This window comes from Uranotaenia lowii, chromosome 3 (assembly GCF_029784155.1).
Source record: "Uranotaenia lowii strain MFRU-FL chromosome 3, ASM2978415v1, whole genome shotgun sequence".
NCBI classification, from domain to species: Eukaryota; Metazoa; Arthropoda; class Insecta; order Diptera; family Culicidae; genus Uranotaenia; species Uranotaenia lowii.
The window spans coordinates 20,707,804-20,722,222 of NC_073693.1; the positions used below are offsets into that span (position 1 = coordinate 20,707,804).

At 45.2% G+C, this 14,419-nt stretch overlaps 2 protein-coding genes across 2 annotated transcripts in view; one reads left to right on the top strand and one right to left on the bottom strand.

The window, feature by feature from the left end:
- The first annotated feature begins 329 nt into the window (after nucleotides 1-329).
- LOC129751767 (RCC1-like G exchanging factor-like protein) lies at nucleotides 330-1,947 on the top strand. Its single transcript, XM_055747468.1, has 4 exons — nucleotides 330-488; nucleotides 553-1,308; nucleotides 1,368-1,532; nucleotides 1,597-1,947. Exons 1-4 carry the CDS (start codon nucleotides 389-391, stop codon nucleotides 1,932-1,934), a joined length of 1,359 nt encoding a protein of 452 aa, XP_055603443.1. The 5' UTR covers nucleotides 330-388; the 3' UTR covers nucleotides 1,935-1,947.
- A 496-nt stretch (nucleotides 1,948-2,443) lies between these two features.
- LOC129751765 (protein melted) overlaps nucleotides 2,444-14,419 on the bottom strand; it is a 54,173-nt gene continuing 42,197 nt past the window's right edge. Inside the window, exons 3-9 of the mRNA XM_055747466.1 lie at nucleotides 11,220-11,468; nucleotides 10,080-11,158; nucleotides 9,841-10,013; nucleotides 8,633-9,777; nucleotides 3,807-3,980; nucleotides 3,554-3,736; nucleotides 2,444-3,485 (exon numbers count right to left, since the gene is read on the bottom strand). Of these exons, the coding sequence (XP_055603441.1) occupies nucleotides 3,411-3,485; nucleotides 3,554-3,736; nucleotides 3,807-3,980; nucleotides 8,633-9,777; nucleotides 9,841-10,013; nucleotides 10,080-11,158; nucleotides 11,220-11,468 (3,078 nt within the window). The 3' untranslated portion in view covers nucleotides 2,444-3,410. The remainder of the gene's footprint in view (nucleotides 3,486-3,553; nucleotides 3,737-3,806; nucleotides 3,981-8,632; nucleotides 9,778-9,840; nucleotides 10,014-10,079; nucleotides 11,159-11,219; nucleotides 11,469-14,419) is intronic.

Genomic DNA, 14,419 nt, shown 5'->3' on the forward strand with positions numbered 1-14,419 from the left:
AAACAAAAAGTGCTAGACCTAAGTAATCAATTGTTATAAACACAAAACGAGTTTGGCTCCTTAAAACTCAAAGGTATGAGCCGTTTCAAATAAAGTAATTTATAAAAAAAAAAATACATTCTAAGAATTAAATCGGGGTTGGATTCCTCATGTTGGTCACTGTACTGGATGAGAAAAATGACAAACTTTTAATTTTTCAGTCGCAATCGCTTCAGCGTGCTGGTCACCTTAGCTCGATTTTGATTCGGGAAGGCAGTTTTTCACAGCTCTATTTTCGATTCGTCAAACTTATTGTTTTGTTATGAATCATTAGCACAAAACGAAATTAAAAAAAATCGCGGCTGCCGCGGTTTGTTCACGCGATTGTTCCCCGGTTTCCGCACCAAAAATGAGCACAAACACTCGATTCTTGCTGAGGATTCCCATCCGGTATTACACTTCTCGAGCTCAACGGAGGGTCCTTGGTCAGGATCAATCGAAAATTCCAAGTAAGTGCTGATTTTAATTGAAGAAAAAACTGACCTGAATCGTTTTCTTTTATGTTGCTTGTAGCACATGAGCTCCCGATTTCCAAAACAACCGACAGTCGGGTTTACGTTTGGGGCCTGGCCGCAACCGGTGCCCTAGGACTTCAGACATCGATTAAAAAGCAAGCGAAAGCCTATGCTGAGTCAGTCCACCATCCTAGTCGGTTAAACTTTGCAGAAAATCGGGACATAACGGATGTGGCAGCCGGTTACGGGTTCACGGTGTTCGCTGCCAAATGTCGGCAGGGGCTCAGTCTTTGGGGTACCGGAATTAATACGGACTCACAAATTGGATTCCACAAGCATGGTGGAGCTAAGCGGAAACCTTTTGAACTGTTGATCTATCCGGTTCCGGTGGAATTTACGGCAGTCGAGGGAAACGACGCGAAGGTTCAAATAGTTCGGGTGGCCGCTGGAAGGGCTCATCAGTTGGCACTGGCCGAGGATGGCACCGTTTATGCTTTGGGCAACAATGCCTACGGGCAGTGTGGCCGGGAAATAACCAAAGATGAGGACTACTTCAATAATCCCATCATAAATCGGATACGAGGGTTGTCCGGGGATGAAGATGATCCGGTTGTAGACGTAAGTTGTGGTCAGGATCATAGTTTATTTTTGACCAAATCTGGTAAACTTTTCTCGTGTGGTTGGAGCGATGATGGTCAAACTGGTCAAGGTTGTTACGGACTAGTCAGTACTCCTGGCCTGGTGCTAGGAGATGTGAAAGGCGAAAGAATCGTCAAAGTTACCGGGTGTTCTGACACGGTTTTGGCTTTGAATGGTAGGTTTAACAATTTTAAATAAAATTTATAAGTGATGTTATCTATATTATTTTTTCAGATAAAGGTGAAGTTTTCGGTTGGGGTATCACCGAATATGGCCAGCTGTTGACAGAAAGTGACGCTAATCCTCAAATCAACACCCCAAAGCATTTAGCATTTTTGAAAGGTTGCGGAAAAATAGTTGACATCGCTGCTGGAGGCTCGTTTTGTTTAGTTCTTAACGGTATTTCTAGTTAATTTTTTAAAAATCCATTCAAAACTAATATTCTTTCTTACAAAACTCATAGAAAACGGCGACGTTTTCATCTGGGGCTACGGCATCTTGGGATTCGGCCCAGAAGTTCGACATCAAGCAACTCCAAAACAAATTCCAGCAACCCTCTTCGGAAGGAACGATTTCAATCCGAATCTGAAGGTGCGGTCCATCTGTGCTGGGCTTACGCACTGTGGGGCGATCAACGAGCAAGACGATCTGTACATGTGGGGACACAATCGATACGGTTGTCTCGGGTTTGGGCACAAAAAGGATCAGCTGTTCCCGTTCAAGGTGGCCGTAAGTGCACGGGTGATGAAGGTTAGCTGCGGGGTCGATCACTCGGTGGCACTATGTAAGGCTTTCGTGTAAAGTTACTCTTGCTTGAGGAAGGTAAGTTCAGATTAATGATTTTCTCGAAGCTTATGATAATAAATTTGCTTCTGCGGTTTACTTCTTGCCGTATTACATCAAACTGTCAAAGTGAACATCCATCTACAAATTTAACTGATAAAGAGACTAGGCGTGTCATCGTTATAAAGGCTGAAACATTTGGAAAGTTCGTATCGGCTTCTTTCTTCTGAAAAAAAATCAAAAGGTCACTCAGGTTCAGGTTTGTTTTTTTTTCAAATCACATGAATGTTTAATTTGTCACACTTTCAAAGAAAAATATCAGTCACTAACTGATATATCAAACGTATTATGAATGTTATATTTTACAGTAGTCGCTCTCGTACAACATAAGCTAATTTCTCGGAGTGCAATTCAACGGATCAAATCTGAATGTTGCAACTTTGTTTCCTTGATATGTCACATTTAGCTTAATATTTCTTATTTGGGAAATTAATACTGTCATCATCGTTGTTAGCCTTTTGCAATAAAATCAACTCACTCATCAGATAGCGAAGGTTTTTTTTTAAATTTATTTTCTACTTCAATAAATAGCCTGTACTTAGAGTAGCTAGGTCGGTAAATACACATCATATGCAGATAATGCTTCTGAGCATACCGGGGGCATTTTCACGTTTTATTGCTGCTATACAACACATGGGCGAGAAAGTTTCGTTAACTGATCTCATATTCGGCTCTTAACAATAACGGTACTCAGGAAGTAACAGGAAGAAAAATTTCATTCATCTCACTAAGTGTGGCGCGATTTTCCCTAGAACTAGTTAATAGGTTGGAGAGAAAGATTATGGAAAGTGGAAGAAACACTCCCACTAGAAAATGTTATAGTATTGAGAATAAATATTGTTTAAAAAGATTCCTCCAATCCAATGGAAGGTCGTGCGCTTCGTAGTTTCGTAAATTGTTGTTAGTCTCACTTCTTACGTTCTAACAGAAAAAAAAAACGATTAACAATATTCGGAAAGACTGGTTTGACATTCGATATGCTCTGAGTTTTTTGTTGTTGTTGTTTTGTTTGAAATCAATTCAAAATTGACACATTTGATTCGTTACTTGACTGTTGTTGTATCCTAAGTTATGATACTATAAGATTAGGCTTAACATTTCTATCAACGGGCAGAGTACTTTTTTTATATCGTTTGTTGGCGCATTTTTGTTTGCTGCTCTCTATCACTAGTAATTGGAGATTGTCTCTAGTCGTTCTGTTGAATAGTTTCAAGCTACCAGTTACACTCTAACGATTAATAACATCTAACATTTAATGGAAGGAAATGTTGGCCTTTTGTTTGCTGTTTTTCACTTATCTTTGCTGTTAATGTTAAGTAAATGTTTAAGTTTGTTTTAAGTCTTTTGAGGTTAACACTTTAAGTATCTAATGCTGCTGCTGTTTTTTTATTTGAGTTGTGGCGTTTTTTTTTAATTTTTAAAATTTGCATTCGTCTAGAAGACAGTTCGACTGTTGCCGATGCTCCGGGCAGGAAGGCTGTTGGTACGGGTTGTTGGACTATCACGAGCCTATTTCGAAAAGATAAACCTACTGTTAGTCCTTCAAATTTTAGTAAAAAACGTATAGAAATACCAACCTGAGAATGTGCCAACACTATGCTCAAGCATTGAACCCATTCCTCCGCCTTGTTGCCGTCCTTAGGTTTGAGAATTAGTGTCTGATCCCCGGTAAAAATTTCGAAAGCCTTCGGAATGTTACGAGCTCCGCGGGACACCTTAACCGAACGGATTTGGTTGACGTCGATGCTTTCACCTCCAGTCTAAAAAAACGATAAAATTTTAGTAATCCTTATTTAACTCAATTTTGATTTTGCAAATCATGATACTTACCGAACCCTTGCAGGAAAGATGTGCCCCGGACAGGGTGAAATAGCGGGTGCGCCACCGTCGAAACAGCCGCCACTTGCCTTTCTTCTCCTTTAGTTGGCCCTCGATGACTGGTTGGTTGTTGCCGTGTAGGAAGCCCATCGCTTTGTCCGGATGGTGACACAGGAAGCAGCCCCACTGGTGGCAGAATGGAATTGAAGAACTAAAGTTAGATTTCACGTTCGTATAAAATGTGGATTGCTCTTTGGATGACTCGTACCAATAAGTTTTTGCAATCAAACAACATCTACAACCGAGGAATTTTCAACAATCGAGAAGATTTTGGTGACACTCAAAATTTAGACACAAAAATTCAGGAAACGCACCAAAAATTAGCACATGAAGAAAGTCTCCATCAACTCTTTTCTGATTATGGTAACACGGAGCTACCCTTCTGATGTAAAAGAGTCCATTACTTTAAAGACAACGTAGAACGTAAATCACTGCTATTTTGATTCCACCTTTCAGGCATATCAACCTAAAACTTGTCGTACGTGATGGTTCATAAATAGAATCGAGAAAGGAGAACTCCAGAACCCTCGCTGGCCATATACTGTAGCTGACGAGTAAGGATATAACAGTGCTCCTGGAGTCTCCACTTAACATTGGTAAACGTCGGTAGAACCCCTTGCAACGGTGTCTGTAGAAAGAGTTGACATGTAGATGAAGAGAGTTAAGCTTCAGATAGCTCACCATAGAACCGAAGTCTTACTCGTGACCAACGAAAAACTTGTGCCGCTCATGGAGAATATTGGAGGACACACGACATCTTTGAAACAGCAGCTGAAATACCTCAGAGTAATGGTCGACAAACACTTAAGTTTTGGTGCGCATTTCAAATACTGTTGTGCGAGAGCATCGAAAGTCATCATCTCATTGGCCTCGATTATGCCGAACAGCCATGGTCCAAAGAGTATCAAGAGTCGTCTCGTTGAGAGCGTAGCACTTTCAAAACTACGATACGAAGGAGCGTCATAAAGGTAGAACGTAACAGATCCAAATTACGGAGCACACATTCGGCTGATAGGCATGCGAGTTCACTGTGCTTCCAGGACCATCTCAGCAGATGTAGATTTTCTTTCCGATGATTCATATCGACATAACTCTTAAGGAGGATAAGGAGTGTTACGAATCAAGAGATATTGAAGGAGTACGTGAAGCTCAACGAGTAGCTCAACAATGCATGCTGAAAGGCGAAAGACGCACGAGTGGCGGTCCTGCGGGCTTGCAGCGTGTCGATGTCGATCAGGCGGCAGCAGCTTTCGTAACTGGGAAGTCGAATAGGGTCTTGCCAGTTTAAGTGTCGAAGAGCATACCGGCATACCTAAAAAAACGTCGTTGGATGGCTTCGATGCGATCAGAACCATTTTGATAATGTGGGCACCAAACCGCAGAAGCATATTCAAGGATCGATCGAACCAGACTACAGTAAAGACTCTTCAGGCAGTGGATGTCCTTAAAGTCCTTCGTCATGCGGAAAAGAAGATCCAGGCTTCTGAAGGCCTTATCATCGATACAGTTGGTGTGATTCTTAAAATCCAGCCGCGCGCCAATGATCACATCAAGATCTTTCACGAGTTGAGCTCGAGAGATTGCGTTGTTTCCAAGGAAAAAATCGGCTGAGAACGGGCGTCGTTTGCGGGAAAATGATATCACTACGCATTTACTACGGTTTAAAGGTAGGCGATTGGCATCACACCAGGAGGCAAAGAGGTAAAACTGGTTGTGCAGGAAGTTCACATCTTCGGGGCCATTGATAGAGTAGTACAGTTTCAAGTCGTCGGCGTACGCTAATTTTGGTCCATCGAGGAGTTGCAGCACGTCATTGAAGTAGATTAGGAATAATAACGGCCCTAAATGACTTCCCTGAGACACGCCTGATGAAGCTGAAAACTGCCCGGAAAAACAGTTACCTGTACGAACTGTCAATTTACGTCCAGTAAGGTAACTGCGGAACCAGCCAATAAGAGATCCACAAAATCCTAAACGTGCGAGCTTTCCGATGGCAATATCATGGTTCACTTTGTCGAATGCGGCAGACAGATCGGCATAGATGGCATCAGTTTGGGATTTCTTTGCAAAACTTTCATGCAAAAACGAGGTAAAGGTCAGTAAGTTAGTTGTAGTTGAGCGTTGAGGCATAAATCCATGCTGGTCGTTGAAGAAGTTGTGCTTGCAGAACATGAAAAAGGGATCTAAAACCACCAATTCGAAAAGTTTGGCTATGGCACACAGAGCTGAAATTCCTCGGTAATTATTGACATCTTTCCTATCTCCCTTTTTATGAACCGGGAACATGTAAGCTTCTTTCCACAGTGAGGGGAAGGTGGCCTAGTCAAGCGAAGCTTGGAAGATAAACCTGATAGGAGTAAGCAAAAAAGGCATAAAACGCCTCAGGAAGGTGGCTGGTATCCCATCCGGGCCCGTAGAGAAGGAGTTTTTGGGCTTAGTGGCTGCTTTAGAGATGGTAACACTCCTGATGGCAAAATTCAGTTGATCGTCGGTTATTGAAGATGTATCAACGATGCTCGAGAATTTATTGGCAAAGAGATCGCATATTCCGGAGTCAGAGTTCGCCATGATGCCATCCAGGAACATGCAGGACGGTGTTCCAGGTTCATTCCGCTGATTCTTGACGTGATTCCAGAAGGACTTTGGGGTAGTCTTGGGGTTTTGCTGAATTCGACTAAGATGGTTTTGATAGCTACGTTGACTGGCTTTTTTATAGGCGGAGTTGAGTTTGCGATATTCTTCTTTGGTGTGCGGAGATTTGTGCTTGTTGTAATTTCGAAGGGCACGCCTTTTTGTCGCTTTCAGTTGTCGTAAAGCTGCTGTAGCCCATGGAGTCCGAGGATTAGCATTGGCGGTGCGTTTCGGCACATGACGGTCGATTACGTAGTTGAGGATATGCGAGAAAGTTTCGGCTGCAGTATTAGGGTTTGCTAGTTCGAGCTCGGATTTCTATTCTATGGTGGCCAGGGCGCGAGAGCCAAGGAAGAAGAGCTGCACTCGTTGAGCGAAAACGAAGTTGTTCAGCGGTACAAGGCTCGTCTCGTTGTCAAGGGCTATTCCCAGAGGCCAGGTCTGGATTAAGATGAGGTGTATTCCCCCGTCGTGCGGTACGCGACGGTCCGATACCTCATGGCGCTGGCGGTGCGTTATGATCTGGACATCGATCAGAAGGACGCCGACGGCGTTTCTACAGGGTTTCTACAGGGTGAGTTGAAGCACGAGGAAATATATATGGTGCAGCCGCAGGGTGAGGAGAACCGGAGCGGTAAGGTTTGCCGACTGAAGAAGGCGCTGTACGGCTTGAAGCAGACAAGTTACGTTTGTACTGCAGAGATTCGGACTGAATCGTTCTTCAATCGATGAGGAAAAGTTAATGTTCGTCACCATCTACGTACGACTTTCTTGATCTTCACCAACGACAGGAAGTTGAAGCCGAAGCTGAAGGCGTACTTGTGCGAGCAGTTCAAGATGAAGGATCTCGGTGAACCCAAGTACTCGTGGCTCGATCAACAAGCGTATCTCGAGGAGATTATCCAGCGGTTTGGAATGGCAGATGCGAAATCGGTGTCGATTCCAGTAGATCCGAGCGTAAGATTGGGAAAGTCAATGGGTCCCAAGGGTGCGGAAGAAGAAGCTGAAATGAAGAAGGTGCCATTCAAAGAAGCGGCGGGATGTCTGTCATTAGCAGCTCAAGTAACTCGTCCGGATATTCCCCATGCGCTTAATGAGGTGAGCCAGTTCTGTTTGAATCCAGGACGACAGCACTGGGAAGCAGTCAAGAAAATCTTACGCTACTTGAAGAGTATTACAACGAAGAAGCTGGAGTACAGCAAGCGTGGATCATCTGAGTTGGTCGGTTATAGCGGTGCCGGTGAGCAAGGAATCCCAAGAGTCTGAAGCAAGGAGCGGTGAAGGTGAAGTACATCCCGACGACGGATCAACCGGCTGATGGGTTCATAAAGACTCTAGCTGTCCAGAAGCAGCAGCGATTTTGTGGACTTGTAGGCGTCACGGATTAGGGAGGAGTGTAGGAAGCGTAGATTTAATTTTTTTTCTAAAATTAGTAATCCGTGCTTAGTTATAAGATAGATAAAATAAATCATTCCACTATCACCCGTTAACTTAACCACACGTGTATTTCAATTGAAATAGAATCTTCAAGTTAACCTCACCAATCCCATACCAATATTTCTTTTTCGCCTTCTCCGGCTCCAGAATGAAACTTATTGTATTGTAGTTTGCCATAGATTGCTAGGTTTGTAAAGGAAGTCTCTCGATATATTATCGAGCGTGATTCAGAAAACTCTTTCGATGGCCTTGATGGGCGATGGGCTCGCTCGCAATCCCGGTATACGATTTCTCGTGTGTTAAACAGAGAAAGCAATAGCCTTCACTCTAATTTCACTCCGATTAGCTGTCATTCTTATGGAAATCTGTGTAAGCGTAAAGAGCAGGTTTTATTATTTTTAGCAGGCAAAATCCCAATGAATCATATACTCATTGAGAATGGGTGTAGAGTTATAATCAAGTATTTGTGGTTGTTTAACTTTGAGCGTGTAGTGATTGGGTTAAATGATGCTCAGTGGTGGGTCAGTGGTGCTCAAATTGTTTCCAAAAAACCAAAAAAGGGCCAAAATCGGAATGCGGTTACGACGGAAAAGGAACAACGAACAAGAAACCTTAATTTATCCTCAAATTTAAATCGAGGCAAGAAGAATTTACTACTTTGAACACTGAAAACGTTATCGCTGACAACGCGATTGTATGTTCCTACTCACCTGAAACTGCAGATCCTCGCTGCTGGCACCTTCCGGGGTACTGGCGGCACCCATCTCGAACACATCGAAGAACCCGGCATTCCGCAGTTCATTGACCAGCGCATCCTGCTCTTTAACATTCGGGAACGCACTGGTTACCAGGGTGATGAAGGTCCGATTCTCACACTTCAACGTATCCCAGCAGTGTTTAAGTCGGGATACGCTCGGATCCCAACTGCTAAGGGCGTTTTGGGGAGCCCGAGCTTGTAGGTCCAGAAACATGAGATGGATCCAGGTCCGGGGGTTTCGGGTTCGCATGGTGAACATGGTTCTCGTGTACAGGCAGTGGGGTCCTCGGACTTGGCAGGCAAAGTGAAGCTTGGCTGTCTTTTTTGCTCTTCGTTCTTCGATGATACACTTTGCCGGAGGCGGTAATCGCTGGGCCACTCCGTTGGTGTAGGATTTGATTTTGTCCAGGTGTTTCTCGCAAAAATGTTGAATGGTGTCCCGCATTGGGTAGGGCTCGAATACGCTTACCCGGGTGTTGCTGGCGTTGAGGATTGTAACACTACGGTTGTCGTTTCGTCGAGAAGTTACCGTTGCTGGACCGGATACGCTCACCTGGTTTCCACTGTCATCGTTCGAGTTGAGCGAGAGAGTCGTGAGCTGGGGTGATGTTTGCTGGGAATGATTGTTGAACATGGTTGGTGAGGCAGGAGATGCGTGGTGGACGTGGACCATCCCAATGGATCCGGATGATTGGTTGAGGCCTCCTAAGGAGTTTTTCCCTAGAGCACCTGCTGAACCCATTAAGGTGTTCGGTCCCTGTGAGTAGGGTCGTTGAGGTCGGGTGGGAGATGTTGTCACGGTCACACCCCCGGAGGTTATCTTCGTCTGAGGGATACCCCACTTGTTTTCACCGGTGATGGTCACATGTTGACTTAGCGGCGGAGGAACGGGTGAGGAAAAGTTCTGAACACTATTGTTTTTGTTGTTGGCAAAGGCGATCGCCACATTGCCACTGGAATGACTGTTGAGAATGTTACTGTTGGAGTTGGAACCACCACCAGCGCTGCTTCCATCTGCCACGATTCCGGTACTGGTTCCGCCGGTTCCGGTGCTGGTTCCGTGGTGCGGCTTACCCGACTCGTCCAGAGGGCCCATGTCTGAAACAATACAGTACAATTTCGATTAAACGACGTTCGTTTAAGTTTTAAATAACTTAATACCTCCATTATATTGCCCGAGCATCTGCGACGAGCTAAGCCGGGTCATCGATTTGTGTAGGCCGCCCACCGAACCGCCGGCAATGTTCAATCGGGTCATACTTTTGTTGCCGCCTCCACCGCCCGAATGTAGCCGGCCGGTGCTTCGTGAGTCGCCTAACTTCCGCCGGGTGTAGCTGTTGAAAAGGAAAAAGATATCATTGTAGTCGTAACACCAGCAGTAAAGTTTCTTCCGAATTTACCTCGGATGTGGAACGACCGTGGTGCCTCCGTTCATCGTCGGTGTTGCGTTGGCGGAGTTGATGAAGTTGGTCAACAGTACCGGATGGATAGTAGAAGTTGTCGTGGTACCGTTGCAGGTATTGATCACCGTTGTCGACACCGGACTCGTTACGGTCGTTGGATTCGTCGTTGCGGCTGGGCTGCTATTGCTTACGACGTTGCTACTGTGGTTGATGACGGCAACGTGAGGATTCTTGGATATGATCGGTCGCGTGTCCAGAATCACCGGTGGAGTTGTAACGGATGCCGTCGTCGTTACCGGAAGTGTGGCAGATGAGTTGAGGTTCACGATGGTAACTCCGGCTGAGGTTTGCTTGACCTGGTTGTTGTTAAGTTGCCGCTGTCGAACAACTGAGGTTACCTTATCGGTGAATAGAACTGGGTACTTGGTGCAGAGTTTTGTCGCCTCGTTGAGTAGGATCGGCTGCAGTGGACGATCCGCCTTGGGTAGATATTCCAGTACAAAGTCTAGAGCTACCTGCGCTCGTTCTTTGCTAGTTTTACCAATGGCCGACAACGTCTGGGCAGCAAAACCCACCGTTTGCGGTACCATATGCGCAGTAGTTTTAATCGCTTCGGTGTATTCGATCATCTTCAGAGGTTTGTACTCCGCTATTTTGAGAATGACCAGCATTGCGGCAGTTGAAATCGAAGGTTTGAGGGCCAGATCGAAAAGCTGACGGATGCTGTCTAGCAGCATCGATGGCTGATTTTTAACGATCGTTACCAGCAGCTGGAGAATCACAATCTGTTCCTGCAGTTCGCATTTGGGAATGATCTCGACGAACCTTTTCGCTTCCGCGTTGATCGGCTCGGGAGTCGCATCGTATATCTGGGACAGCACGTGGCACAGGCCATAATTGCCGCTGAGCAACGATTCCAGTATTATTGCCACATGAGGTGACAGCAGGTATGAGTATTCGATGGCCGCCGACGATAGGTAACTGGCCAGGTTTCGGGACAGCTCCAGGTTACCTTTGTTGAGAAACTTGACTGCCACAGGTAAAGTCACCTCCATCACAGGTTTTTTGTTGTAATTCTAAAAACAAAAAATCATTTATTAAAACGCTTTAGAACCTTAAAAATGAATCAAAACCCACCAGAAAAATACTGGAAATAATATCGGAGGAAATTTTTGCGTGCGGGGGATCGGCCTCCCGGCTGGACGGTTTCAGGTTGTACTTGAGGCAGGTCTCCAGTAGATGCACCAGCCCGGCACAGTGCTTCTCGATAGTGTTGGTCTTCTTGATGCATGACGTGACCCGGTTGATGCAAATCTCAATCACCGACTGGTCGTTGCTATTCTGCAGGTAGTCCTCGTGGCTGATGATCGAGGAGATTTCGTCGAGCTGGAACGAGGTGCGGAAAAGGGTAAGTTGAAACTAAAAATATCTTCAATACTCCTTATTTTTCCTCAAAAAATTTGTTTGCTTTCGAGGATATCATATATGTTCAAATAAGAAGTACAGTCTAGCTACTATTCCCGATTCGCATTTAAGGTAGATTTTTGAAAATTACGTACTTGGCACAGCGTTAAAAATGTACACACATAAAAGAGCTTTCAACAATTCAATTTCCCATCGAAGAAGTCAGGTTTTCTCAAGAACATTGGTTGCTATGAAAAATCAAAAAAAAATTCTTAATGTTACTTTCCTTTACAAAAACTACATGCGTTTTATTTTACTCTGCTCGTTAGGTTATGGACCCAGAAAAGTAACGAGGAAGTTTTTTTCTTCAAGAAGCTACAGCAAGTTGTTGAACAGCATGAGCACAACGAGAAGAGTTGCTACTAACCGAGGGGGAAGCGGAGATGAAGCACAAGCCCGAATTCAAAATTTTGCCATACAGGGCCACTCAGCAATACAGCGGCTGGTTGGTCGGGAGAACTGGAGGACATGGAAGTTCGCAATCAAGACCTGACTGTAAGTGGAAGATCTCTGGAACGTGGTGCAGCCAACTGCCAATCCAGACGCTTCTTTACTTGCTGTGGATCTTCGGAAGGATCGAATTGCGCGAGGAAAAATCATTCTTTTTCTTGACCCCGTGATATACATCCACATGGAAAACGTGAACACTGCTGCCGGGATTTGGACACAACTCTTTCAACACTTTCGAAGAGACCGGTTTGATTTGTCAATGGGCTCTCCTACACAAGCTCATTTCGACGAATTTAACAATTTACGGAACCAAGGATGCGTACGTGAATCGGATGATAAACACAGCCAATCTACTCATCGGGATAGGTTTTCCGTTGGACGACAGGAGGATTGGAATGGTGTTGCTGGCGAGATTGCCGCTGGAATATCGTCCGGGTCTCGAGAATTCTGGCATTGCAATTACTGGTGACGTCATTAAAACCAAATTGCTACAGGAGATCGAGATGCCCGAGGTCAATCCCACTCAAGCCTTTGTTTCAAGACGTCCATTCAAGTCGAAAAATCACAACCCGAAGGTATCCCAAAACTCGTCAGGTGCTCCGAATAAAGTGAAAGGACCTCAAACCGAAGTCCTTTTGGAAGATATCAAGGAATCGACGAGAAGTATCATCGCTGCCAACAAACAGTGCATGAAGATCGTTGTCGAAGGCACAGCAAAACTTCAACTAACAAGTATCCGATAGACGTCAAGAATGTGGAATTGTTTCCAGATTTAGCCGTAAATCTTCTGTCTGTCGGAAAAATCGTGCACTGTCATATTCGACCAGCATGAATGTGAGGGTGAGGTTCAAAATTCCCGAGGCAAGCAAACGATAATTTGATCGAAAGTAAGGTTCCTGCAATTTCCACGATGCGGCGATGCAACAGATAACGGTTCATTTCTACGAGATACCGCACGAGACACTTTCATCGAAGTTCGCTGTTGGTTCATTGACGATGATTGAAATTTACTTTCATTTACTTTCTTTTAGTTCAATTACTGGTTCCGATGTTTCACAGTTCCTGCTGGATGATCCCTTGTCACATCAAGATGCGTTGGCCCGTGACGATGCCGAAAGCTGGAAAGCATGATGCTCTTATCTCGAATGGTACATGGGAGCTTTGTAAGCTGCCCACAAGAAGGAAATGCTATGAAGTGACAATGGGTGTTGATGGTAAAATCGATCGACACAAAGCCAGGCAACCAGCATGCTTCATCGACGAGAACAACAGATCCAAGGTATGTCTTCTCAAGAAAGCTCCCCATGGACTCAAACAGACAAGCAGAGTCTGGAGCAAGGAGCTTGATGTCGCTTTCAAAAAGTTCGGCCTCCAATGTGCCGATTACGATCCGTGCGTATACATCAAGATTTCCGGAAACAAACGATTATTCATAGCTGTCTACGTAGGTGACTGGCTGGCAAATGGTGGATAATATGCAACACTAAGGCATAGTGGTCATATCACCTCTGATTCACAACTCCTATCGCAACCTCCCCGTGATGCCGGCTGGGATGCGAGTAATCTAAGTGGAAATCGCGTACCAAGCCCCGGTGGATGCTCTGGTCGCATGCAGACTGAGAAGGTGGCCGCACCCGTTTGTTCTCCAGGTCAGGGGCAGCTCAGGCAGCGTCTGTCTTGCAGCGAGCGGCTAAATTTATGATATGCGGTTTCCGTCAGCTAAGTCCAAGATGGCAGCCCCATCGAGGAATTGGGACCTTAGGCTAACAACCTGCTGCTTCCGATTTATTAAACTGTTACAGAATCCGAAATAAATGACCGACCTGGAACTTTGGCGACGACTTTCAGCATGAAACACGGACACGAATTGGAACTTGAAACGTTTGAACCCTTGCTCAACGAGGCAAGCTGGCTAGAGAAGCTAGCCGCCTCAAGCTAAAAATTCTGGAACTGAGCAAAGTCCGTTGGCCTAACGCTGGAGAACTCAGGACACAGTCCTGATTTACTCTGGCATACGAGGAGAATATGCTACTCGGAAACGAGGAGTTTATTATTTATTTACATAGTATTCCGTCTCATGACATAACTTGACGAACATCATTCCTAAAATTCACTCGGTCCATGACAACCGTTCTCCAATTTCTAGGGCACCCCACGTTCGCCAGATCACGCTCCACTTGGTCTAACCACCTCGCTCGTTGCGCCCCCGCTCGTCTTGTTCCTACCGGATTCATAGCGAACACCTGTTTTGCAGGACAGTCATCCGGCATTCTCGCAACATGTCCCGCCCAGCGTATCCGGCCAGCTTTCACTACCTTCTGGATACTGGGTTCGCCGTAGAGGCGCGCGAGCTCGTGGTTCATCCTTCGCCTCCACACTCCGTTCTCCTGTACGCCGCCAAAGATGGTTCTTAACACTCGTCG

What these genes read in the sequence shown, in the direction of transcription:
- LOC129751767 (XM_055747468.1), top strand. Translation starts at nt 389, where the DNA reads ATGAGCACAAACACTCGATTCTTGCTGAGGATTCCCATCCGGTATTAC. An exon ending in CACGGTTTTGGCTTTGAATG is followed by an intron (nt 1,309 to 1,367) that starts GTAGGTTTAACA and finishes TTATTTTTTCAG; the next exon opens with ATAAAGGTGAAGTTTTCGGT. An exon ending in GTTTTGTTTAGTTCTTAACG is followed by an intron (nt 1,533 to 1,596) that starts GTATTTCTAGTT and finishes CAAAACTCATAG; the next exon opens with AAAACGGCGACGTTTTCATC.